Source organism: Teleopsis dalmanni, chromosome 2 (assembly GCF_002237135.1).
Source record: "Teleopsis dalmanni isolate 2A chromosome 2, ASM223713v2, whole genome shotgun sequence".
NCBI classification, from domain to species: domain Eukaryota; kingdom Metazoa; phylum Arthropoda; class Insecta; order Diptera; family Diopsidae; genus Teleopsis; species Teleopsis dalmanni.
In genome coordinates, this window is record NC_051847.1 from 100,824,455 (window position 1) to 100,851,620 (window position 27,166).

General features: G+C 28.9%; 1 protein-coding gene across 3 annotated transcripts; it reads right to left on the reverse strand.

The window, feature by feature from the left end:
• Window positions 1-2,916: 2,916 nt before the first annotated feature.
• On the reverse strand, window positions 2,917-26,584 carry LOC119684944 (ephrin type-B receptor 1-B). 3 transcript variants are annotated; one of them, XM_038099095.1, is made up of 15 exons: window positions 26,344-26,584; window positions 14,617-15,298; window positions 12,862-12,941; window positions 11,518-11,698; window positions 11,354-11,458; window positions 10,911-11,291; window positions 9,808-10,716; window positions 9,561-9,737; window positions 6,309-6,356; window positions 5,380-5,508; window positions 5,229-5,324; window positions 4,801-5,171; window positions 4,577-4,723; window positions 4,174-4,503; window positions 2,917-3,092 (listed from the first exon to the last, which is right to left on the reverse strand). In XM_038099095.1, exons 2-15 carry the CDS (start codon window positions 15,203-15,205, stop codon window positions 2,988-2,990), a joined length of 3,648 nt encoding a protein of 1,215 aa, XP_037955023.1. In that variant the 5' UTR covers window positions 15,206-15,298; window positions 26,344-26,584; the 3' UTR covers window positions 2,917-2,987. The 3 variants fall into 3 exon arrangements, with proteins under 3 accessions (XP_037955023.1, XP_037955024.1, XP_037955025.1); XM_038099096.1 differs by lacking the exon at window positions 6,309-6,356 and adding an exon at window positions 9,214-9,231; XM_038099097.1 differs by lacking the exon at window positions 6,309-6,356.
• Window positions 26,585-27,166: the final 582 nt, after the last annotated feature.

Here is a 27,166-nt window from a genome sequence, read left to right on the forward strand (position 1 = left end):
GTTCGGTTATTTCGGCCGAAATAAATATAGGGCGAAACATAAGAACCTATTAATGTAACTAGGTGAAATCTTATATCAGAGGATACAAACAGCAAGTAATTGTATTGCATTCCTTTGTATACGAAATATTTGGTGTGCAAAATAAACATGGATCGGTTGTATCTTTGTTGTTTTGCGTTGTGTGTACTCCGTCGTATCTAATTAATTTTTATGCATTTACGACAATTAAATCAGCCTTGTGGTGTACAAAGTGCTTTAACTTGCACACTATTCAGTTTAAATTCTCTTAAATTGATACGCGGTTACCAAACCAATTATAACCACTTATAACATAAGGGTCGTATCTATCAGATCCCTTTTTCAGGATCAAGGAAGAAGATACATACTGTTACTTTAAGCAAATAAAAGCAGGTGACCCCATGGGAAGTTACCAGAATCTTCTTTCTATTTTATTATAAAACCGCTGATCCAAGTGAATGTAAGCAAAAGCACAAAAATTTTGGGTGGACTGTCGGTTGAGATTACAAAAATAAACATTAAAAATTGCTTTAAGTAATTTGGACATAAACAGAGCTTATTTTCATTCGCTTATTAAAATGTAAAACAAATTAGAATTGTCCATTATTTTTATGCTGTGTGAATTGCTATTATATTGGTAGCAAGTTATATGCGGCGTTTCATTATTGGGCCACGATTGTTTGTTTGTTCTTTAAATACTCAGATCATTTCAAATATTCAAATAATGTAACCGAAGAGAAAGAGTGTAAGTAACATATCATAACATTATCATTTTATATCAAAGCCTTTATAATTGGTATAAGTAAAATCAAAAATAGTTTTTTTACAAATATTTTATATATTTATTACGCTATTATATATTATAATTTTTTAATTATTTAATATATGGCAAAATTTATAAATGAATTTTACGACCTACAGTTTATAAAATGATCCGCCATTTTAAGAGAAAAACGTAACCAACTATTGTAGTACCTAATTTAAACTACGCGAATTAAAATTCATTCGCTTCTTGTTCTGGACCTTTTGAATTTGTTGTTGTCGTGCATGTGTTTGTTGTTTTCAAACTCTTTTACAAGCTTCTGGCGCAAGAAGAAAAATCAAAGTCTTACGTTTACGTTTAAAAATTTTTGCTTTTATCGCTTACGCTCAGTTGTATTATAAAAGAATTATTGCAGTAATTCGCGCAATAATGTCGAATATGATTTGATGGCCTCTCATTATTCATACGAAATTCACTTTTACAATAAACTTTTCATCAATGTGTTTTATAGGACATCAAACTGATTGATACTGCAGTTTTACTTTCTGTGTATATTGTTATTAGAATGAGTGAAAAATGTTTACTAATTATTTTGATTTTGATTACTTTGATCGATAACAAATTTTGATTAATAAAAAACAACTGAAATTTAATAGTGTCGACATAATTATTAGTTTAATGCTAGGGAAGATAAAGTATTTAATAAGTGCAGTACCACAATTTCAATAGTAAAAGCTTATTTAATTGTTTCCAAACAACTTTATTAGCATATGTTTGATTTTCTAATGATAAATTACAAAGCCATTAGTAGGGGTAGATAAAACTGTAATCAATAAACATATATACACTTACACATGTCTATATATATAAATATATATATGTATATAGTATATATGTAAGGAATTTCCTTTCAAAGCTACATAGAATAAAGGCATTCCATTGTTTGGAAATCAAAAAAAAAAAAATTCCATGCGAGAGAGATGTCATACTCAATATGGATAGAATATGGATAGATCTTAGTATCTCAAAATATCTTATCTGAAAAACTATAAGATAAATAATTAAATTTGTTACCGGATATGTTTGGATACCGGATATTCTTTTTCAAAAAATTTTATTTCTGTTTCAAAATTTTACGTTTTTAGTTTTTGTAGTATTATTATCTCACAAGATATTCTAGCCAAATAATTTTCTGCTCATCACCCACGATTCTCCAAATTGTGAGATATTCATTGCATAAATCTTGTGCGTTTTAATTAGAAACAAAAGCAAAAAGTAATTCCCCAAAGAATTCTACTGCGTCAAAACAGTACAGCGATAAGTAACGTACTAAAATCGAATCCATAAGATATCCGAATTATTGGATATAACATCTCTCTCATATGAAATCTTTTTGTTTCTCTTGATGCAAGGAGCCTCGTCTTCTTATATAATACTTTGAATCTATATACCCTTCACATATGTACACATGTGTAATAATACTGACACGACTGTTAATTAAATTCAAACTAAACAAAATATAATTATTTCGAAACTACCAGCATAATCACTTTTAAACTCTACATGTCATTTAGATATCAGAATAACTTCTGTATAACTGACTTCTCTTTGAATATATGAACTATTAAATTGTGTATTTATGCTAATTATACTTTATTTGGGTGTTCATTCGCAGTAACACTCCATAATGTGAAATAAAAAGATATGAATATTGGTTTGGTGAAAATAAGATATTAATTTAAACTTTACATATACTCCTAATAAAACTAACATTTTTATTAAGTTTAAGCTTTTATAGAAAGTATGATCATATATTTACACACTTATTTTTATAATAAAAAGTAAAAATTTAATGTATATTTTAAGTTACACATATAATTAAATATAAAAAGTACATTCTTTTAAAAATGTATGCCCTTTTACCTTACAAACTTAAAACTTAAATTACCAGGAAAAGACTATTCAGTAGTTGTAACGGTATGATAATATTGCTTCAATAAAACGTTTTATCAATTTCAAAGAAAAAATAGCCTTTCTGTGTATAATAAATTTTAATTGCAATTAAAATGTGTTAAATTTTCTCTAACAATCTACCCCTTATCTTTCTATATTCCCTTAAATAATTATAATGATCATTTTTAAATTTTCACACGTGCATAATATTTACATATCAAAGGAATAATTAAATATATATGTAATGAAGTCGTTAAATTATGGTGTCCAACTGTCTAGCTTGATGTAAGATCTTTTTCTGATGTCCAACTAATGTGATACCCATATCAGATAACTGCTGAGCCGTTAATCTAGAGATCTAAAATTAAAAACATAATTACATTAATTAAAATTATTTTAAAACTTATGTTATATATAATATATATCCATTATCATTTCATTATGTTTTTCATAACATATATATATTCCAGAAGATGTCATATTTTTTTATATATTAAGTTAATATGGACCAAAATTTTATATACGATTTAGTTGTTTATGTGAAACTTTTGTTTAGGTAATGCTGTCCAGTAATGAATTCAGATTGAATAAAATTGCCGAATATATTTACTGATGTATTTTTATTTGCTGTTTTAATATTTCGCTAGCGGAAACATCAAAATTAACCGATTTTTTTGAAAAAAAATTATTTTTATTTTAACAATAAGGTTAGCTTCTTTTACTTTAGGGATGTTGATGGAATTATCATAGATATTTTCAAGGTATTTAGTAAAAGATATGACTTTATCAAAATTACAGTAGTTTGTTTGCTTTTGTATAGATTTAATATATTTTATCGGTTTGTGCTATCCTATACAGTTGTTTTCCCATCTAAGTTTCTTATCACATTAATTTTGAGTGTGGCCAACTGTTTCGCACTTTTTACATTGTGCTTTTATTTCATTTATTCCATTTTAATATTTTTCGGATTTTGTAATTTTTTTTAATAACTTCGAATGAATCAAGGATTATTAAAATCATAATTAATAGTGTTTTCGTTTTCAACTTAGATCTGTTGTGAATGCTCATTGCTTTAAACATTATTTCTGGAGATATAATATTGTTAATATTGATATATATATTGTACTTATTATATAATATTTATATATTCCATTTTTTTTTTGCCACCTCTTGCACAAGTGGATTTCATATCGGATTTCTTTGTGAAAGTATTCTTTTAATTGAGGGCAGTTATTAAATAATTATTTAGTTTTGACTCTTTATTTAGTTTTATCTCTTAGATTTTTTTTAGGAAAGGCAAATAACTATAATTAGGCGGTTAATTGTGAAATTGCGTCAATTTTTATTTACAATTTGAATAATTGAATTTTTTTTTATACGGTTATGACGAAAAAAAAAGTCCAAACACAGGCTTTATAATTATACGAAATCGTACTTACCTGTTGCGCTGTCACCAAATTAGCCTCTTTGAAATGTTGCGAATAACGTGACATTTTTATGTTTTCTAACCATAAATCAGTACTAATAAAAATATTATGACCACGCTGTCCATCCATGATATGTGTACCATCGGTCTCTGGTGAATTTCTTGTAGTAAGTAAAGTTTGAGGCTGTCTTGCTAAATTATCAAGTGTTGAGACTATACTTGAAAACGTTGGTCTGTGAGTACGTTGTTTTTGCCAACAATCTAACATTAATTGATATAAAGCTTCAGGACAGTCCATTGGAGCTGGCAGTCTGTAACCTTTTTCAATACTCTTTATTACATCCTGAAAACACAAATTAAATGTATATGTATTATATGTAAAATCTCTTGCTTATACATATTAAATTCATAAATACCTGATTAGACCAATTCCAATAGGGTCGTTCACCATATGACATTACTTCCCACAAAACTACACCATAAGACCAAACATCTGAAGCAGAAGTAAACTTTCTAAAGGCTATAGCTTCGGGAGCAGTCCAACGTACTGGAATTTTGCCACCCTATAATTTTTTAAAATATTGATATTATTTTATTTTATTAAAATTGCAATCATAATTAAGAAAAAATTTTAATTCACCCTTGTAGTATAAGCATCGCTAGCGTTTTCAATCTCACGCGAGAGTCCAAAATCTGCAATCTTGCATATTAATTGAGCATTAACTAGTACATTTCGTGCAGCCAAATCACGGTGTACATAATTCATATCACTTAAGTACGACATTCCACTTGCTATACCTCGCAGCATAACAATTAACTGAAGAGTTTGAAATTTTCCATCATTAACACGTAAAAATGTGTCCAGACTTCCATTTTCCATATATTCTGTTATAATCATAACTGGATTTGACCGTGTAACTACACCCTGTAAATATATAACGTTAGGGTGATCAAATTGTCCCATTATGGAGGCCTCTGTTAAAAAGTCACATCGCGCCTTTTCAGAAGATCCTAACGAAAAGATATTATTAAATTCATATTATTCCATATTCACCTCAACTAAGTTACCTGGTTTTAAGGTTTTAATGGCGACATCAATGTCTTGTACAAAGTTCGGCGGTATTTTTAAACGACCTCGGCATACATCTCCAAATTCTCCCCCACCTGATATATTAATTAAAACATTACGAAATAAATAAATATATTTTTTACTTATTACCTATTATAGCTTCGATAGTGATATAATTTGCATCAATTTCTCTTGCAAATTCTCGAATTGCCTGGTTCGGATCTTCATAAGTATGAGGGTCAACATAACTACGACTGTTGCCAAACAATGGAGTAGTCACTGTAAATTTAATATAATTTGTTTAAGCAATTAATGCACTTTTGATAAAGATAAATTCAAAATTATAAAACACACAAAAGATATTCGAACTGCATTTTTATTTTTTGAAATAAATATAATTAAATTAATTTATTTTATAAAATAACAACCAAATAACAGCAAACTTTTTAAATAGAGTTTAAAGATATACTATAGCTTGATCAATGAATCGAATATTTATTTAATTAGTTTATTAATTTAATTTTATAAACAAAATATTTTAAAATGTAAAATGTATTAATTTAACCCCATAACCATTACACTTTTCTTTTAAAGCAAGTAATCATTTAAAATTTGATTAAAACTTAAGGATTAAATATCAATTAAAATCATAATGAATATTAAAATAACTTTTTACCATTCCCAAATACCTCAAACTATTTAAAAGGCATGTCAACACTGAATAATAATAATAATAATAACAATAATAATAATAATAATAATAATAATAATACTAATAATAATAATAATAATAATAATAATAATAATAATAATAATAATAATAATAATAATTATAATAACAATAATAATTATAATAAAATAATAATAATATTAAAATTGATAAAAAAATATTATTAAAAACAGTTATGGCACCTCATGCATCATGCAAAAAAAACACCCATATATATTCGGTTTTGAAGTAATGTACAAGTTAATTGTAGATTAATTAGACTTTATAAATTAGCGAATTATTATGTTAATAACTTTACAGTCGAGAACAAAATAAAATTCTTCCATTATTAAAAAGAAAAAGAATTTACCGTTTGATTGAATCGTTTTAACTATTGGTGTAGTATCCACAGCATGAACTAAAAAATTAAATCATTAAAATATAATGTTAAAAAAAAAACAAAATAAAAAAAACAAAAATATATAACGAATACTTATTATATAAAAAAAATTATATTCGTTTTCAAATTGACTTCAGTATACTAAAACATAAAATAGGAAAAAAATATATAGTATTGCTTATACGGAAACCACAACTTTTAACTTCTTTTCGAATTATTTTTCTATATTCATACACATATAAACATATAATCAAAATCTATATTCATGCTATTAAGTTGTAAATATATAAAAACCTTTGGTAAACAAAAACTCATTTATACATTTTAATACAGTGAAACCCCTATTTGGCGAAGACTCAGTTAAGACAACTTACAACCGATCGACACCGAATGCGGTGTTTAGTCAAAAGAGATTTAATTGTTTCAACAAATGATTAAAATATGGTTTGGAGTAATTATCCGGCCTAGACGAGTTTTCGTTTAGCAGGAGTTTCACTATATTTAAATTAAATTGCATTGCTAAAATTTATTGCTTTGAAAAACTAATTTCGCAAAATAAAATTAAAAAATATTACATATATATATTAAATATTAAAATATATTAAAAAAATGTAAACGTCAGGGCCAGTTTTATCTAAGATATGTACTACTTAAGTACGTATGTCATAAGTTATATTTGAGTTTTATTCAGTATTTCAGTGTTTGATGGTTTATATATTGTTTAAAGGTAAGTGAAGAAAAATATAGCAATAATTTGAACTGGTATTAAAGTGAACACTTCCATTCGAACTGCCAATATAAAACAATAAAAACTTAAAAGGAAAAATACATTTAATACAAAATACAAACTAAACAGCTGCACCTTAAAATAATCTGACTAATATGCACCATTAGAATCCACTGCTGACTTGCGGCAAAAAATGCCTCTTCACGCTAGTAACAGCGTAAATTAAAGTGTGAAACGATGCCAGCTTGTTTTTGGGTAATGACTAGTATAATGTATGAAATATATTTTAAAAAGAAATATATGCTCAAAACATATATTTAAGCACCTGAAACAATATTTATTTAATCTTCTATTTTTATATTTCATTATTAATTTTTTTACTATTGTAAATTGTGAATGTGTTCATAAATTTTATAAATACAAATTTATTTGGTCATTTTATTAATTTTTATATAATTTAGTAAGCTTAATAATATAATTTAGTATTCATAAAAAGTAGAAATCGCGGCAAATTGTATTAAGTGCACATTTCTCAATTAAACGCAATGTGTTTTCCACCGCTTTCGCGTTTGCGTCTAGATTGCCTAGATTTCTAGATTATCACGATTATAATCTAGATTTGATAATCTAGATTTGATTATCACGGCTGCAAAAAGAATGCAGTTTGTAAGCTAGCTAATGAGCACTGCTCAATATGTTCTAAAGTATCTTAGCGTATACACGCGTTATTTTGCTAAAAGTGTGCAGCAATAAAAAAATATAATAAATTATAATAAATAAATAAAAATTAATAATAAATAAATAAATGAATAATAATAAATAAAATAATAAATACAAAATTAAATTTTTCATGAACTTTTAATTAATCAATATAGCTTATTTTCGTTTTATACCAACTGATCTTTTAGTGACAATGTAACACACTTTAGTTTAAAATAAAACTCAAGTAATACTACAAATATGACTTCGAAGACTTGAACTTAGACATGTAAGTCTATATTGTAAAACTGGCCCTTAAATACATATTATATTTATATTCATAGAAGGCTGCATAAAAACATTTGAAAATGCAATCAAAACTTTTAAATATTTTCCTAAAATAATAATATAGATTTCAAACTAAACAATTTAATTAAGATATTCTATCACAAACGAGTCATCACACAAATAGTTTATCCAATATTGACATTCACTGTAATCATTGCTATAACAGACTAAGTCAAACCTCATTAACGAAATTTAGGAAACTAGTTTTTTTCAAAATAAGTAGAGATGTGGCTTTTTTTTAGAGTTACTTGGTTATATGTACAAATTGAACGGTTTCTCTAACTGCCCACCCTGTATAAGTACTCATATCGATTTTATGTATCACGTTTTTTATTTTCAATAAATGACGGATATGATTCTTTGGTAAACAAAAATAAATAAAATAAATATCGTGAGAGGCTCCCTGTTAATATAAACCTATATCGACGGCGTAAAAAAAACTAGATTACCGAAACTAACTTCCTTCGAAAAACAATCAATTTTTTAGACAGTTTTTAGGTCTTTGGTCTAGTTTTTTTTTATCCATTAAATGTTTTTGTACTGAAATAGGTTTAAATATTGTAACAAAGCGGATTTATTTAAAAATTAAAATTTTTGTAGTTATAGTTTTTCTCACTACATTCACATATGTTATGTACATATTTATTACCTTATGTTGAAAAAGTTATTGTTTTTTAGAATATTTGCAAAATTATTTTTGATTGTTCTTCTATTTTCTATTGGGTTCCGGTCTTACGAAAACGTTCTATAAAATAAATTTCTATTTAATTTGTCCTGTTTTCTAGTAATCGGCCTTTGATCTGCCCACTGTTAAGATGTTTAAGAACGAGTATTACAATTTCATTACCAATTTCATGATTCTTTAATTATTAAGATCTACTGAATTAACATAATATTATTGTTATGATTGAGCATTCAAATGGATATGCGCAACAGTATTCATTAATTATTCATTTTATTACAAGTTTTAACGCCACTACTACATTCTTTTGAATATGCTGCACTGAATAATATTTATATTAATTATACAAAATTAAGGCATAATAGTAATTTAAAATCATAAACGCTCCGAAAACTATAAGAAATAATCGCAACACTTACTATATGTAACAACGAGTCCTTGCATTTTGTTGGATAGGTAATAAAATAATATAAAATGTTTTCATTAAAATCATAATGTTTACACTTTTAAATGATTTGTTGTAAATTATTTTGCATTCGAGGACATTAAATTATACACAATAATGATGTATTTCTCATTGATGTTAACATTTTTGTAATGTATCATAAAAATTTAAATATAATAAAATATTGAATGCGAAATGATTACTAAATGTTATTACTTAATGTTCTTAATTGATGTAAATTATTAGATCGTTTTGTCTTCTACAGATTATGAATGAAACATGAACAATGAGCTTTATTTAAAATTCTGTACGTATAATTACCTTCATTACTTGCGTAATCCAATGGCAATGGCAGATGGTTACTTGATTTTTTGTCTAAATCATCTTGATGTTTAGATCGCAAAAATAAAACAGTTGCTACAATAACAAGAACTAATATAAAAACAACTGCAACTGTAGCCCCGGCAATAATACGCATTTGTATTGAATCGTCATATACTATAATGGATGTAATGAAAATATGTTATTTGTTTCATTTGTAACAGCATAAATATATTCAATGTATCACCTGAACTAACAGCTTGATGAGTATGTGCATAAACAATATTGCTATAAGTACCAAAGCCGTTTAAAGTTTTACACCGTACTTGAAAGCCATATTCTGTATTTTCATTAAGTCCTTCAATGTGTGCTTTCGTTTCTCTTGTATTTAAGGCAGTTTTATTGATTGCATCTAGTTCGGATTTTGGAAACCAACGTACTTCATAAAATTCAATTGGTGCGTCACTCTGCACAGGTTTATCCCAAACTAAATCCACTTCATTACTGGTTGTACTCAAAACACGTACATTAAAAACAGTGGACAAAATTGCTGATTCCGTTGTAAAACTTATTTCAGCATACTCAGTTTTTATATTATCAAAGTCTATTGATTGTTGACTACGTTTCGGAGTTATAGGCTTAGTATCTGAAATTCCTAAAGTTTCAACAGCAGTGTTTCCAACAATAGTATCGTTTAGATATATTTCTGATTCTATATAAGAAAGTCCATTTATAGTATGAATTTGTACTACGTAAGTTGTAACAGCTTCCAAATTAGTCAAAGTTAACTTAGTATCATTAAAAGTATCAGTACTGGGATTAAATACTACATTCGGTGAACAAGAACTACAACGCGCTTTATATATAATATCACTACGATATTTTGTATTTTTTATATTGAATACTGATTCTGCACTGTCTCGAACAGGCGAGTTCCAAGAAAGTATTGCACTTGTTTGATCAACGAACAGCAGTGTGAGATTAGTTGGAGGTCCAGGAGCTTTATAACAAGGCATATGTTTACCATCTCGAGGATGTCGATAAAATCCTGGCAAACATTTACAAAATGCTGCTCCTGATTTTAAGGCATTTGAATTTGGCGGACATTGAATGCAATTAGCAATTTCATCTGAACGAAACGTTCCAGCAGCACATTCTGAAATAAATATTTTTTTAATGTTTAATATTGTTAAATTAAATATATGAAGAAGCATTAAAGTAAAATCAACTAAATATAAAATTTAGTTTTGCTAAAAATGTATCTATTATTAAATAGATAATTGTTATAAAAATTATAAATTAATTCTTTCATTTGCAGAAATAATATTAAAGTGATAACAATTTCCTTACCATTACACGTTTTATTTATATTGTCAGGCTCGAATCCTACTTTGCAACGACATCCACCATTTAGAATTGTCCATTTGCCGTCTCCCTTACATAAGTAAGTGGGCGGTTCATAGGGTTCAGCATTTTCAACGCAAGTACCATTCTGCTTTTCAATTATTGTGATCTCCCGGCCTGTTGGAGTTTCATTGAAATGTGCAAAATTTTCGGTTACTGCAGGGCAAGTTATATAATAAACTTTTACAGCTAATACGCTTATACACGCTCCTTGATCACGAAAAGCGAAGTAGACTCCTTTTTTTGTGACAGCTATACTTTTTACTTCAGTATTAATATCAACATCTGAGTTTTGATTAAAACGTCCTTCTCCAGCAGCTATTCGAGCTAAATTAATTATACAAAAATAAAATACATTCCTGTTTTTTATAAATTAATCATAAACGTACCAATTAGTTTATAACTATCAGTTTGCCATGGCGGTGGTTCTCGTGTTGCTGCATCAAATTCATAATATAATAAGCTAAACGTTTCCTTGCATGACAAAGCATTTCCTAAATAACAAAAAAAAATTTAAGTGCATAAAGTAATATATTTTTGAGGTTTGGCTTACCTGGAAATAAAGAACAATCTCGAATTGTAAACTGTATTTCTATATACAGTCGATTGGCTGGACCACGATCAATAAAAGGCGACCACAACCAGTTGTTAACATTGTGGTAGGCAACATCACACACTACATAACTTCTCCAGTTTATACCTTTCACAAAATCGGTAAATGACTCCTCAACCCACTGTTTAACATGAAAACAAATAAAATATGCTTACTGTATATTCTTAAAATATGCTTATTATGATTTATTATTCATTCCAAAAACAAATTAACTTTTAAAAGATATTTATTTTTTTTTTGTGTTAATATAGGAATCAAGGAAATTGTTCTAATAAACTGATTTACATTATACATTTCAAAAGAAATTTAAAGGGCTTTTCGGCATCCAATCTCTTTATTGTTTAGTAAAAAAAACAAGAACAGAATTAGGTAGCCAATTAAAGGAAGCTTGCAATATGTTTGATTACTGCTTAAAGTATTAAATGTGAATGTTCTATTATGTTCTTATGAATAGGAATAGGAATCAACGTGGTACTAGCTCCCAACGGAGCGGAGCACTGTGACCAGATTGATCTTTTGTGCTGCAACAGACCCTAACCGAACAGAACACATTCCGTCTTCCGAATGAAGGCTAGAATGTCGGCCGTTGAGGACCTCCTAATGTCAGAAGTTTTATTTCATTTATTAATTCATTTCATTATGAAATAATCCTTAAACACTTTTCAGTAGACTTTATTGATATAGGTAAAGTGAAATGCAAGTTATTGTTTCGTTTTACTAAAAATGCCTGCAAAAGTACAAGAAACATCGAACGATTAAATAAATATAAATACTTCAAACTTAAGTACGCTTGGGAATTCAAATTATATCATAAATTAAATATCATAAATGAATATGATCAATAAAGCTCATAACTAATATATAGTTGCTTTATTTTATGTAAATCAAAGCTCATATTTTTGCTGACTAGAACATTGACAAATTTGCTTTGAATAAGTTAAATGATATGAATGGAATATAAAATTTAAAGGTTAATTAACTGATAGAGTAGGGTGACGCTTAAACCCGATTTCAGAGAGGAAATATTACTATATATGTAGGTATGCCACAAAAAGATTATATAAGATTTTAACGATCAAACTGCCGCTAATGTAGATAGATCGATAGGATGTAAAATATAATTAAATGCATTTAAATAATATATAATTAGATGTAATGAATTGCTTGTAAATATAATATTGTCCAACTTAGGACAAGATAAAATAAAATAAACATTTTATATAACTTAAACAATTTAGATAAATCAGAATTAATTTGTTAATAATTTGTATTTAATTTACGTACTCCTGGGGTTTGAGCCTGAGGTCCATAAGGATATCGTGTCCATTCTAGTGTCGCTTCTCTTGTTGTATCCAGTAATATTACTGAAAATAATTAATTTAACATTATAATATTATATTTTTTTAAAAACACAAAATGTAGATAAACAAAGTTAAATCTTTTTGAGGCATATAATAAATTCAAATAAATTTTCTATAAAAGATAGTAATAACCAATTTTTTTACCAATAATCCATTTTTTTCCTACTTACAAAGCAAATAATTGCTGCAGTTCAGCAAATAATGATCAGTATTTTACAGATGATCAGAACGGTACAGATCATATTTGGAAGTAATTGATAATTCATCATGTTTTTCTAATATTTATTTGTTCGCAAAATGTGCTCACGATCTTACATTCCTATTGATCACTTATTTTATATTCATAATGCACCGCATCCTGAATATCTTACACGCTGCAATTATTTTGATATAACCTCTTTAACATATGAAATCTCATGTAAAGGATGTATTGTATTAAATTCTTCAAATTATATAAATTGTATTTATTGGATAAAAAGCCGTGTTCTTTAGTCACTGGAACCTAAATTGAATGGATAATGCATTGCGTGGATGAAACAGAAAAATTTTTTTAGAAAGAAAAAACGATTTATACAATTATGTTACACACACTATGCTCCAGTTATTGTGCAATTTCTCTAGAGATATACATCATATCCTCGCCATCGTAAAAAAACTGTAGCCATAACCATTCTGATTAGAACGCAAGCACTGCTTTTTAGAAGCTTTTTTATTTTGTTCAATAAACTGTTTCATCGAATATCATTTCATGCACTTTTTGAGTTTATTTATTTCTTTATTAGCTCAACTACTAGTAAAGAGCATGTTTGAAGTTCGTCACCCACATTTTTTTATGATGGTGCAGTTCCCGTATACATCGTATATTTTCGATTTTCTTTATAACGACATATTACAGGGTTGCTAACGAAAATTGAAACAAACTTCGCACCGATCTAGTTGTCAAACCAATAATGACCAAATCTATCTGGAAATTATTTTAAACGGAGTACTAAAACCCTGGGCACTTGAGCATTTCGGTCATAGGTGTTGGACATTCCAACAGGACTCCGCATCATTGCACAAAGCACGCATTAACCAAGAATAGCTGAAAAACAACGTTTCGGCTTTATTCTATTAACACAGCGGCCACCGTGTTTACATGATATAAGCCCTTTAGATTCCTCAGTCTGGGGTAATTTAAAAAGTAAGTTTAACACTAAATAATACTAAAATTTCGATCGTCTTAAGCAAGCGCTAAACCGAGAATGGGCCAAAATACCGTAAAGCCACTTGCGGGCAGCGTGCGATTGCTTCACTGGCCGTTTGAAGGCCATAATTCATGCTAGAATTGACCATATTGAATCAAAATAAAGTAACTTAAAAATCTAAAGTTCATTTTGCATATGTTGATTTATCTTTCATTAAATTTAACAAAAATAAACAAAACAGAGCCAGCAACCCTGTATATTTCAACTACGAAAACTCAATCGCAGCTGATAAAACATTAAACGTACTTGTGCTAGTAAAACTAAATACTTTTTCATTATTAATAAAGTCGAAAAGATATTTTTTCCGTGAAGCCTTCACTTTATGTTCGTACTTAGAACATAATCTATAATCACACTTAATTATTTTTCAACATTCATATTATATGACATAGACATATTTAATTAATTTTATTTTTATACAAGTATATTACCTTGATCTGCCGATCCAAAACCAATATGCAACGTGAAGACCAACCAAAACCAAGCGAACAAAAGACTGTGTAGTCTTAGTTGAATTTTACAAGTTATTCCTGTACAAAATGGCAACATTTGCGTGGTGAACAAAACTATTTTTTCCAAATGCGTTTTGTAATATTGATTTCCCAACAAAGTCATTAATGTTAACAGGCTTCCGGTAATCTGTTTAAGAGATTTTCTTACTATTAAATCATGAACAGAATTAAAAATAAGTGAGAGCATGAAGTTTTTCGTTGTATTCGATTGCGTTGAATATGAAAATGAATTGGATAATCTTATTGGTAATGACGACGTAAAATATTTTATGCTAAATGTATTGGAAGTTCGATGTGGTGGTGAAGTACTGATTATTAGCGTTCCGGTTTTTGCAATAGATTTTAACTCACTGTCATTCTCTTCTTTATATTTTTGATTATATTCACACAACTTTTTTCTTAATTTAAAATTTCTGCGACAAATTTGATCATTTAAGCAATTTTTAAAGACAAATTGATCGACGTTATTTTTCCAACTAAAATGCTGCTTCATTATTTGTTCATGCATATTAACTTTATATCTACAGTAGAGTGTTTTTATTTATAAATAAACAGATTTGTAAAAATGTGCACCCCATCCTCAATTTCTTGAATGAAAATCCTGAAATTTAAAAATATATATTATCGAAATATTATTTCAAAAATAAAAAATATAAATTAAATAGTTATATTTAACAAAATAATATTACCAAATACCATACATTTTAGTACACTAACATTAAATGGCGGCACTATCTTAGAGGCTAGAATAAGGCCACCATTGTATCGTTTGTGTAGCCAATTGATTCTAATTCAAATTTCGCAATTGACAGGGCTTCGGACATATGCAATTATGTCCGATTTGATAATCGAAAATAATTTCAATTATTTTCTACCGATTCGCTTGAAATTTGAAATACAAATAAATTAATTATTTATAAAATATAATCGTTTTATTTGTTTTATTAAATGTTTTATTTTGCATAATTTTTCAGTGATTTCTGGTATAAAGAATGTGGTGTGGCGTATACTAGCCAGTAAGAAAAATTTTATAGAAAAAATCGGCTGATTTTTTGTAGATTTTCATTTAGAAAATATCACTATTTTTTAAATTTGAGCATTTTTTTATACATTAAATCTTAAGAAACATATAACAAAATAGAATAAAATAGTGATTTAAGTTCCAAGTTGGTCCAATTTTTGCGGAACCTCAATTTCGTGTAAATTTTATAAAATTGCAAATAACTTACGAACTGAAGGGTCTGATCCTCCCATTTTTTGCTTGAAGTTGTGTTTTTATAAATGAGAGGTAAAGAAAACTTTGTATGAGAGATGGGTGGTATTGCAGTAAGTAGAATATCAATAAAGTTTCTGAACCTTACTACAAAAACTTTGTGTCCCAAATTTAATTTTTCTAGGTATTATATTTTTTGAGATATGTAAAGAAAGATATTCAAAATTTGATCATGTTTTTTGGTCATACTTAGAGAGGTTGCAGTAACCGACTGAAATACATTTAAAAGAAAGCTTATCTCAAAAATTATATTTAAGGAAAGTTTAAATTTTAGCAGTCTAATTTTAATTTTGAAACTGAAATTAAAATTATACATTGAAAGAAAAATATACAGTAAAAATGGCACTCGACAGAGTTTGCCTAAATATCAAGAAAAAAAAGTAGCAAAAAAGAGAATACGAAAAAGGAAAGATTTGCTGAGAAAACAACTAGAAAACATTGAACAAGATTTTCAAAAAATCAAACAAGATCAATGTACCGCAGAATACGAAAACATACGCGCACTTCACAGCTTGTAAAAATAAAAGTGGTTAATTGATCAGTGATAGAAAAGAAGTTTTAAATATTTGGCAAAACCATTTCAGCGATCTGCTGAATAGCAATTAGGTAGAAATAGACAGTAGAAAATATGCTAGAGGAACCCATACTTGAGGACACAAAACGAGCAATAGAGAAGTTAAGAAGCTTTCAATCGTGTGGAGGAGATTCTATAAACGCTGAACTGATCAAATATGCCGGAGAAGAGCTTCACAAGCAGATACATCAAATCTGGAGAACAAAAAAAATTCCACAAGAATGGTATACAAGCTAAATAGTTCCTAAAAAAGACGACAAAACGAGCTATGCTAACTACAGAGGTATATCTCTTCTTAATGTTTGCTATAAAATATTTTGAAAAACTAAACATGTACGCAGAAGAAATACTGGGAGATTATCAATGTGGTTTTAGAACCGGTCGCTCAACAAAAGACAAATGCTTCGTTATGTCACAGATTTTCGAGAAGTGTTATGAGTTCAACATTAACACACATTAGCTGCGTTTCAGCAAACCTGATCCGCTCAATGATCTGAATCATCTTTGCTGAAACGATACGGATCACTTATTAGGAATATTAGGAATTCTCCTGATGAAGGCAAAAGCGAATTTGCCGAAACACGTGTAGAGATACACAAAAAAACTTTCGAAATAAAAGTTAGTATATTTTTAAAAAACAAAAAATAACCGCATTTATACGGATCACGTTTGAAAATAATTGGCAACGCATGAAATATGACAGTTGGGTTTGTGTACAAAATTTTTTGATTTATGTGAATAATTTTGGCGCTAAAAAAATAAGTGAGAAAATCTAAAACTTGGAAAATAAATAAAATCTGTTGATATGTCTGAAGTATGAAATGTAAGTTTTTATTTAGTATTTACTTAAAAACTTAAATTTAATTCTATAGTAAATAAATGGAAATTGCAGATTTTATTAGAACTATCGAGCAAAACTGATTTCTCCATTTTCTTTTTAAACAGTAGTCCAAGTGTATTAAGCTCAAGGGATGAAGTGCATCAGCATGGATATAGTGGAAATTTTATGGAAACGACCAATAATTGTTCCGTTAAAGATTATTTGATTGGTATTTGCGCATAAAAAATACAATTGCTATATATTAATTATGATTCATATTTTAATAGATTTGTTAATAAAATCCAATTAGCAAATACAAAATAACCGTGGAGGTCACAATTGAACTAGAGAAATGAAGGAAATTTACATATTTTTGTGGTATATGGCAAATATGAATACTTTTTGCGAATTTGGTATTTGTTTTGGCATACCAAGTGCTTCTGTATGGAGAATAATTAAAAGAACTAGTGTTTAGCGTATATCAATTGGACACTAATTTATAAAATACACACTTGCTAATAATGCAAAAGTGGAAACTTCAAAAAAATTCCCGTTCGTAATTGGTTGCAAAGACAGTACACATGTAAAAATAAATGCACCACACCATAGCAAATAGGCTTATTTCAAAAGGAAGCATGACTATGGCTTAATCTTGCAGGCAGTTTGTGATGAAAATGGTTTTTTTATAAACGTGTATGTTGGAGAACCTGGTTCCTTATGTATTGTTCTGTTTTAATTAAATAAGTGTATTCAACTTAATTTATATATATTTATTTCAAATTAATTGATTTTAATGAATTATCAAACAACACTTTTTCAATAATAATAAAACGTAAATAAATAAAGTAATAATTTTAATTACAGTAATAATTAAAACATTACTTTAAACAAAGAAATAAATAATAATAACATATTAAATAAATTAGTACATAAAATAAATAATAAATAAATAAAATCAATAATAAATAAATATAAATGTAGATTTGTTTATAATTTTACTGTACCGTTGCATCGCATTGCCAACCTCATTTGCATTAAAATGCGTTCCACTTTTATCTTTTACATACATTCCACATTGAACCAGAAAGTGAACCAGATCAATTGCTAGTTCACCCCATTGTTTTTGTTTTGCATGTAAAATTGAGCGGATCATGTTTGCTGAAACGCAGCTATTGTTTATTTATAGATTTTAAACAAGCCTTCGATAAGCCCAACAGAAAATACATTGATTACTATCTAAAAAAACTTGGTATACCGCAAAAATACATTAACTTAATTAATATGACTCTAATGCATGCAAACGCTAAAATAATCCTGAATAGTGAACTTTCAGACAAATTTAAAACAAAATCCGGCGTACGTCAGTCAAGGTGATTCTCTGTCGACACTTCTGTTCGATTTGACTCTACGTGCAGCTATCAACGAAATACATCAAGGTGGTACAATATTTTATAAATCTACACAAATATGCACCTATGCTGACGATATCGTCATTATTGCAAGAAACAAGGTAATTCTTCAAAGCATTTTCATGCAACTAGAGCAAGCTACAAAGCAAACAGACCTCAGAATAAACGAAGAAAAAACTAAATACATGACAAGATTTCCCTAAGATAACCACATCAGAATAGGCAATTAGTTTAAATATCTGGGCGTAGTTCTCACCACAAGTAAAGATGCGACTCTTGCAATATAAGATCGTATTCAAACAACTCACAGAGCATATTTTGCTCATATCAATTTTATGAAATCAACATTACTATCAAAGGAACAAAAGTTGCGCATGTATAAAACTGTCATTAGACCGGTTCTTACCTACGGTTGCGAAACATGTGTCCTTAAATCCAGCGAAAACAACCTGCTACTAAATATTTGGCTCGGTGTGTTTGGAAGACGGCACATATCGTATACGGTATAACGACGAATTGAATGTCTTGAACGAAGGCCGAACTATAATACGATACATAAAAGCCCTAAGATTATGCTGGTATGGAGACGTCCTACGAATGAGTAACGAAAAAATGACTAAGAAAATTTTCGAGACAAAGACAGAGGGGAGTAGAAAAAGAGGACGACCGCGACGAAGATGTAGAAGACAACATACGAACGATGAGAATAACACAACACAGAAAGAAAGCGAAATGCAGAAAATAATGGAGGCGTATTGTAGAGGAGGCAATGGTCCATCCAGGACTGTGATACCAAAATGATGATAAATTTTAATTTTGCCCCAGAATACGCAGTCAAATTTTTAATAATTAATTAAATATTTGTTGTGATCTGTTAAAAAACTAATTATATCAATTAGTTTATATGGGAGCTATTCGAACAAAGTAACAATATATTCTGCCACAACTAAAGTAACTAAAATTCCAAATTTTGAAAATAGTTCATTAAAATTTCATGAAACTTCGACAAGATTTTAAAAGTTCAATAAATATTGATGTTAGTTATATTAAAAATATTTACAGTTGAAGCTTAAGTAACATAGGGCGGGAGTGAGCATACAGGGTAAAGTATCTGATTGCCTTTACTTGGTAAATGAATCAAATACATTGCATAAAACCAGCACGATCTTGTTACTTTCTCCTCAAATTTGACTCCGCGTTGTCCCCTATGGATAGATACAATCATTTGTGCATAGTAAACTAATATGTGATGTGAATTTTTCCTCTTGGATACACAAGGATACGCGACGGATTTGGAACCCACCATATAAAGCATAACTTCGATAAAAATGAAAACGAAGCCTCAGATAAGGACACCACATACTGACGACACTGGCAAATGGTTTCTAAAACATGATTTAAGAGTATGTATGGTATGACTGAACTATTTACGGAGAAGTGAATTCCTATATCTAATTAATGTGTCTAGAAATTCAAAACTGCCATTACTGCTCTCCAGGAAAAGACGGAACAAGTATACTCTAAAAGAGCACGTTGCGAATAAACAATAGCTGCCATGCAACAAAGTGGATTTGCACTTGGAGTTGGATTTGCAGTAAGCTAAAAGCTGACATACTAAAGGCCCCAACCTTTATACCAATTAACGAAACACTTGCTAAAATCCGTATTAAGGCAAAATGCTTCTACATCCTTACAAATGGCTAACTAACAGTTGCGTTGGAATTAGAAAAAACCCCTCTTAGCCAGACAAATGTTGGAAATAATTATCTGACCAGCAGATTTGAACTGTACTGGTATATTTTTGAGAAGTGTGTTGCTGTTTATTTATGCTGATGACATTGATATTGTTGTACAAAATGCTCACGCCGGTAGTGCTACCATTTTTAACTAAGAAAAGGAACCGAACAAACAACTTTCTGTCAACAAACAAATTTTTTGAGTGTCTTGGACCACTTCACTGTTAACAACTATATCGTGCATAACTTTGTTTATTTGGTAACTAGCGTTAACATCAAAATTGTCGTCAGCCTAGAGATTCAACGAAGAATCACTTTTGCCAACAGATTTCACTTCGAGCTAAGTAATCAATTGAAAAATAAAGCTCTCTCTCGACAAACAAAAATCACGCTCTATAAGTCTCTTATCGTTCCTACTCCACTTTATACGGCAAAAGGACAATTAACAACAGTGATGAGAAGCCGTTAGGAGAATCTGAGAGAAAAGTTCTTAGACAGATCTATGGTCCATTTTGTATTGGCAAATAGTATCGATTTAGATAGAACGATGAGTGCATAAAAATTCAACGGCGTTGCTGGCTTGATAATGTCGTGCGAATGAAATAAAATATTCCGGGTCGAAAGGTGTTTAATTCGGTTTCCACTGGTAGAAAACACAATACAAGACTTCTGCATCTTCGGTGGAAGGACCAGGTAACCAATGACATAAAGGCACTTATTACTCCCAACTGGTGACAGCAAGCCAAAAGACGTAAACCAGATGAGTCGGCAACTATTAAAATATTTCTTACATTTTAATTATTTTGACAAACAAATTTTAGTTTTTATACATATTAGTGTTTCACAGTATTTTTTACTAGCAAGAGCTAGACAAGACGTTGTCAAATAAACTAAAAAATAATTCAAATAAATTATTTACAAAGAAATTTAAAGTGAGACTGTCATCTTGATAGCAACCACCAAATCGTGATTGCGATTTTCAGATTAAAAGTGGAAATAATACAGATGAATCTTTAAAGTATGTCTAGACAGACATACAACTTTTAATAAGTACGTTCCCAAATATCAATACTGAACAGCCATAAAAATAAGTGAAAAACTGTATATTTTGTTATATGTATAAATAGGTACAGACCACGGTAGTACAAAAACCGAGTTCAAAGGAATATATCATGTACCATATAGTAAATTATATAATAGTGTAAACAAATAAAATAACACCTTCTTAATCTAGGTAACAATACCTCAGATTCAGTATTATTTTATTTTATTGTTAACGTTAGTGAATTACTTATCAAATATCAGAAGCATGACTCATTTTTAAGACAGTCTCTATAATAAATTTTAGGTGATCAAACATTTCTTTTTTTGAATAAAAATCAGATTTCTAAGCGTTGAGCCAGGTATTATCAGAAAGCATATATATATATATATATATATTTATAACAATTCAATATTTTTACACTATAAGTTTTAAAAATACCTAAGCTGCTCTCAAACCACCTAATAAATCGCTAACATCTCCGCTGGTGTGACCTATCTGTATATTTAACATTTATTTGCCGGAAAAAAGTAATAACAAACCAAAAAAAAAATTTTTATTATTACTTTTTTATAATTTTACTTATCATATGCATATATATTTTTGTATATTTTTATTTTTTAAGTTTAAAACAGCATTTAGTATAAATTAATAATTTTTAATTAATTAATCATTTTTTCTGTTGACGGTTCTTGACCGAAGGAAGTAATAACAAGCTAAAAAAATTATTTATTATTACTTCTTATGATAGGCATATATATATTTCTGTTTTCGCTATAAACATGTTATTAATGTAACTAAAATTAATTTATATTTTTGTTGCTCATTTCAAATTTATATTTTTTAGAATGTAATTAATGGGCATGTAATATACCATATATTAGATGTACAGGATTAGACGATTGAAGTTTTACCAACTGCACACAGGTGTGTCTGTCAAACTAATATTGCCAACTATGTGAAATACAAGATATTTACAAGATACCACAAGTATTTCCGGCTAAGTTTTATAGAACAAAAGTAATTCGAAAAGGAATTCAAACGTAATAGTGTGATTGCGTTATATTTGGCTGAAAAATCACAACTATCTATTGTTCGTGAACTTAAACATTTCAAAGTGAATAAAATATTTGAAGTTTGTACCATAAAGCGTTATAATAGTATAGGTAGCATCGCCAAACGCTATGGTGGCGGACGAAAAAATAACAGCAACATCACATGATGACTTAAACAAAATCCACGTCGCAGAAGTAATCAAATGGCCAAAGAATTATAAATATCCATACGAAACATCCAAACATCCGATTCCAAGATGAGCTCAAGGTAAAGCCAAAAGTTCCAAAAGACACAAGATCTTACACCAAAGCAACAAAAAGTTGGACACGAAGGAGCAAAGGAGTTGTTACGCTTGCACAAACGTGTTGAATTCTCAAACATTGTGTTCTTTGATGAGAAAAATTTCTACATTGTGAAGTCCATAAACTGTCAAAATGTTCGCGTTTACTTAACTGAACGCACTACCGAAAATTTGAGGCTACTAATGGCCACCTGAGTTCAACAGACACGCGCAAATCGATACAGATATGGCCACCAAGTTGCTTTATAGTCGTGGGTATGCAAATATTCCAACAGGACTCGGCACTGTCTTATAAAGCTTATGTGAACCAAGAATGGTTAAAAAATCATATTCCACCCTTCATTTTGTCCACACAATGGCTTTCGAATTCGCCGATGCAAATCCGTTGGACTATTCCATCTGGGCCATTTTGTAAAGCAAGATAAGGACTAAAAAATATGTATGCCAGCAGATTTGAAACATGAACTTGTTTTTTCACCGTTTGAAGGCCATAATCAAGACAAAAAGTGGCCACATCGAGCTAGAGTGAATGGATTCTAAAATTTTAAGATGGCTCCGGGGAAAAAATTTGTATAAAGTAATGAAGTCGAATGGGAAACTGAGGTATATTTTGAATAACTTGATAAATCGTATTTTGGGGCTCACTGATGTTAATTCAAAATTTGTAAATCTAATTTTTTTGCGCTATTTCAAAGATCCAATCAATATTTTAACTTTCTTCCACATCCTCTTCCAAAGACGTAAGAAGTTAAAAGAGCAACAAAAAAAGGAAATACCAAAAGCAGAAACCTAATAACATTTCATTTTTACTTATAAAAATTGAAAATGTAACATTTCAAAAACCAAAAAGAAGTTTGTGGTGAACCGAGAAGTTTAAGCAAAAGCAGTAATGTAGTAAAGTCAATCTACACACACCCAAGTTAATGATAGCGTTTTCTTAGAAATGTTGCAAAAAATCAATTCCCCGTTTTTTTAGTACAATGCAACACCATTCTCAATATATTATTATGTAATCTAGTTGGCGTAATTAATAAAAGTATGGACAATCAATTCTATGACTGCAATAGCTTTTTTGATATTACTTATTATTTGAAATGTTCCTTCAAGTAAAATTGCAATACGTACTGGAATATGATACAAAAACTATATTCCGTTTACTTGGATTGTCATATCTCAATTCTTCTGAATGCTTAAGTTGGGAATGCATTTAGTTTGCAATAACAAACACCAAGATAAATACACTGGATAGCAGATGAAACAGAGTCCCTGGAGAGGACACAATTCCTATAAAGCACCATCTACCCACAATTAAAAAACGAAAATCCGCAAGACGTGAGTAGTTATCAAGGAATTTGATCAATGAATATCAGATAGACTTCATTCAGAAAGGGGTACCCCATATTTGATAGGATTTTCTATCTCATAAATACAGCAACATATTATGTAGAAAAGGGCAAAACTTATTGACATTTTTTGTTGATTTCAAAGCAGTTTTCGAATCCATAAACAGAAATGTCTTTTTTACATGTAGTGTTATCTTGGTATGTCATCCAAATTTATTAAAATCCTGACTATTCTGTACTTAAAGAATAGCTGTCCTAATGATACAAATATAAAAGCTCTTTTACAAATGATATCGTTATATTTACACGCACAAATCAGTAAAGAATATGATAGATAAGTTCCAGACACTTTTACTTGTGGGGCTTACAGTTAATATAGAGAAAACGAAGTATTAATATTTAAAAAGTACACAATCGCTAAATGAATGAAGAGTCGTAGACTCAAAGTGAAGAAACTGTGGAAATAGTTAAGGACTATAAATATCTTGGAATATGGGTGACATTTAAATGAAAAATTGAATTAAATTCAAAAAGCCTTTAATTTTACGTGAAAAACTATTTAATAAATATTTAGAACAAAGTTTCAATCATATAAAGTCAGGGCGAGATCATTAATGTGTTATGCGGCAGTTATCTTAAAAAATTAAGATAACTTCAATAAGAGGGAGTAGAAAAATTTTTGCGTTACTTCACAAAAATTATTTCGCGTACCATTAAATAGATCTAGCAGATTGTTAGACTAGTAACTTATTTAAATCCTTTACACTTACTTACTCTCAATATGCATTTAAAATGTTCAATATATTATAAGTTGTCATATAGGAAATCGGCTTAAAATGTCTGTTTAAATGTTGGAATATGAGGAACCTTTAGTAATTGATAACATTAATTCTTGGAAGAAGTAAATGTGGAACGTACTTGTAAAAATCGAACGAAATTCCAACAAATAAACTGTTTTTCTAATTGGTTATACTAATACATATAGGTATGATTGCAATTAAATAGACATAATATTTTAAAATAAATAAGTACATTTGTTGCTTAAAACTATTGCCACTTACAATAAAAAATATATTATTTATGAAACGTTCTATATATATGCATGTAATTGAAATATATTAAGAATTTTTCATTTGAGGTCACATCTTTGGTATTATCTAAAATACCGCGTTGAGAAAAAGATTTTAAATTTATTGCTCAAGCTTTCCCTAAAAGTCCTTATACGATATTTAAAAGCATTTGTTACCCTTTGAGTATTATGAATCATGTTTCATCTTCGTAATCACACCTTTCTAAATCTGTAGCAGTACGGTTTGTGCTCAGATCGTGACTATGCATTCCTTCATGTTTTCAGTATTTATGATTATCTAATGTTGGCTAAGATTCAGAATTTGGTATTACAAAATACTAATTACTTCTCAATGACCTGTGAAGACAACAAAACTTCCTTCCGCATCATTTTTATGCTGGCTGTAGTCGTCGCGCATATTTAATTTCCTTTGCGACTGTAATTTTAATCCGCATTTTCGAAATGTTAGTTAAAGACAGAAAGCTACTTGAATTCAATGTGTGTTTTATTTAAATCCTTTAGTAGATATATACGATCATTGGCAGACCTTTACCAATGAGGTACTACCAGCAGATTAAAATATAAATTACCCTAATAAAGACAATGTATATGATGAATTATAATACTCATCAAATATGAGAAACTTGGTTTTCAAACCAGTTTTCAGCAATGGATCTTTAATTTCAGATTTGCACCGACTCCTTCCCTATATGGGAAATTAAAAGACATTTGCCAATGCCAGTATTAATATTAAGAATTTAAAATATTTGTGGAATCTCATACCGCATTATTTCTTTTTCAAAGGGTTAAAAATATTGCTTCTCGCACTTTCAATGGTGTTAATTTTTAGCACTAAAATTTATTTATTTATGTACGTATAAATCAATTTATTCCCGAAATTGGTTGTTTATATTCCACAATTGTAACTAAAACGCCAAAAAACTACACTTTACACTTATGTTGTAAATTAAACTATTACACAAAATTAATGGTATATTTTTTTAATTAACACGATTTTAATACCTCTAAGTCTGGCTTTCATAATACTGATGTTACGAATGTTATTTGATCCTTTTTTTGATTTCCATAAGATGCATTTTAATTAACATGCAATTTATAAATTATTTAAGAATTCTAATTTGATGTTAATTCAAACTGTTTACAAGTTTAATAGACAATAATAATTTTTCAACGACAGCAGTGTTATGGATAAACAAGCCACTATACATGCTTCAGATACAAAAAAAACCATTCCCTTCTCTTTCTTCTTTCCAATAATCTTATGCCAATTACAATACATAGACGCCATTTTCGTTAAACTAGAGATGCCTATATGCATTTATCGATATTTACGTTGATATTAACAACCAAAGAATATTAATATAGGAACATACTCAATTATTTGGAATAATCCTCATTATTTTCATTGGCATGTCTGGCACATACAATTGTATTTCTAACATAGCTGAAAGCAATTAATTAAAGACCGTCGAATACGGTCGAATCAAATTTTACGTTCACAAAGTTCGTTTTAACTTTTGCAATATATATTTGTTGAGTATGTAAAGTTTGCCACAATGCACATTAAGAGTGTGTCCCAATTTGTCTAATATGCTAAAGTTAGTAAAATGTTAATTTGTGTCGACAAGGCAGTGGAGTATTTGCATTTAGCAATAAATTAATCAAGCTACGTTAGATAAATTACTGTTGTCATGTTGGTATTTTTAAAATCTGATTCTGTAATATTTTGAATATTCTGAAATTAGATTTATATGCATTAGAATATTAAATAATTATTTTAAAAATACTTCATAAATATTACAGTCATCAGCCCGCTTCATTACGA

What these genes read in the sequence shown, in the direction of transcription:
- LOC119684944 (XM_038099095.1), bottom strand. Translation starts at nt 15,205, where the DNA reads ATGCATGAACAAATAATGAAGCAGCATTTTAGTTGGAAAAATAACGTC. An exon ending in TTTTGGATCGGCAGATCAAG is followed by an intron (nt 12,942 to 14,616) that starts GTAATATACTTG and finishes AATTATTTTCAG; the next exon opens with TAATATTACTGGATACAACA. An exon ending in CACTATCGAAGCTATAATAG is followed by an intron (nt 5,325 to 5,379) that starts GTAATAAGTAAA and finishes TTAATATATCAG; the next exon opens with GTGGGGGAGAATTTGGAGAT.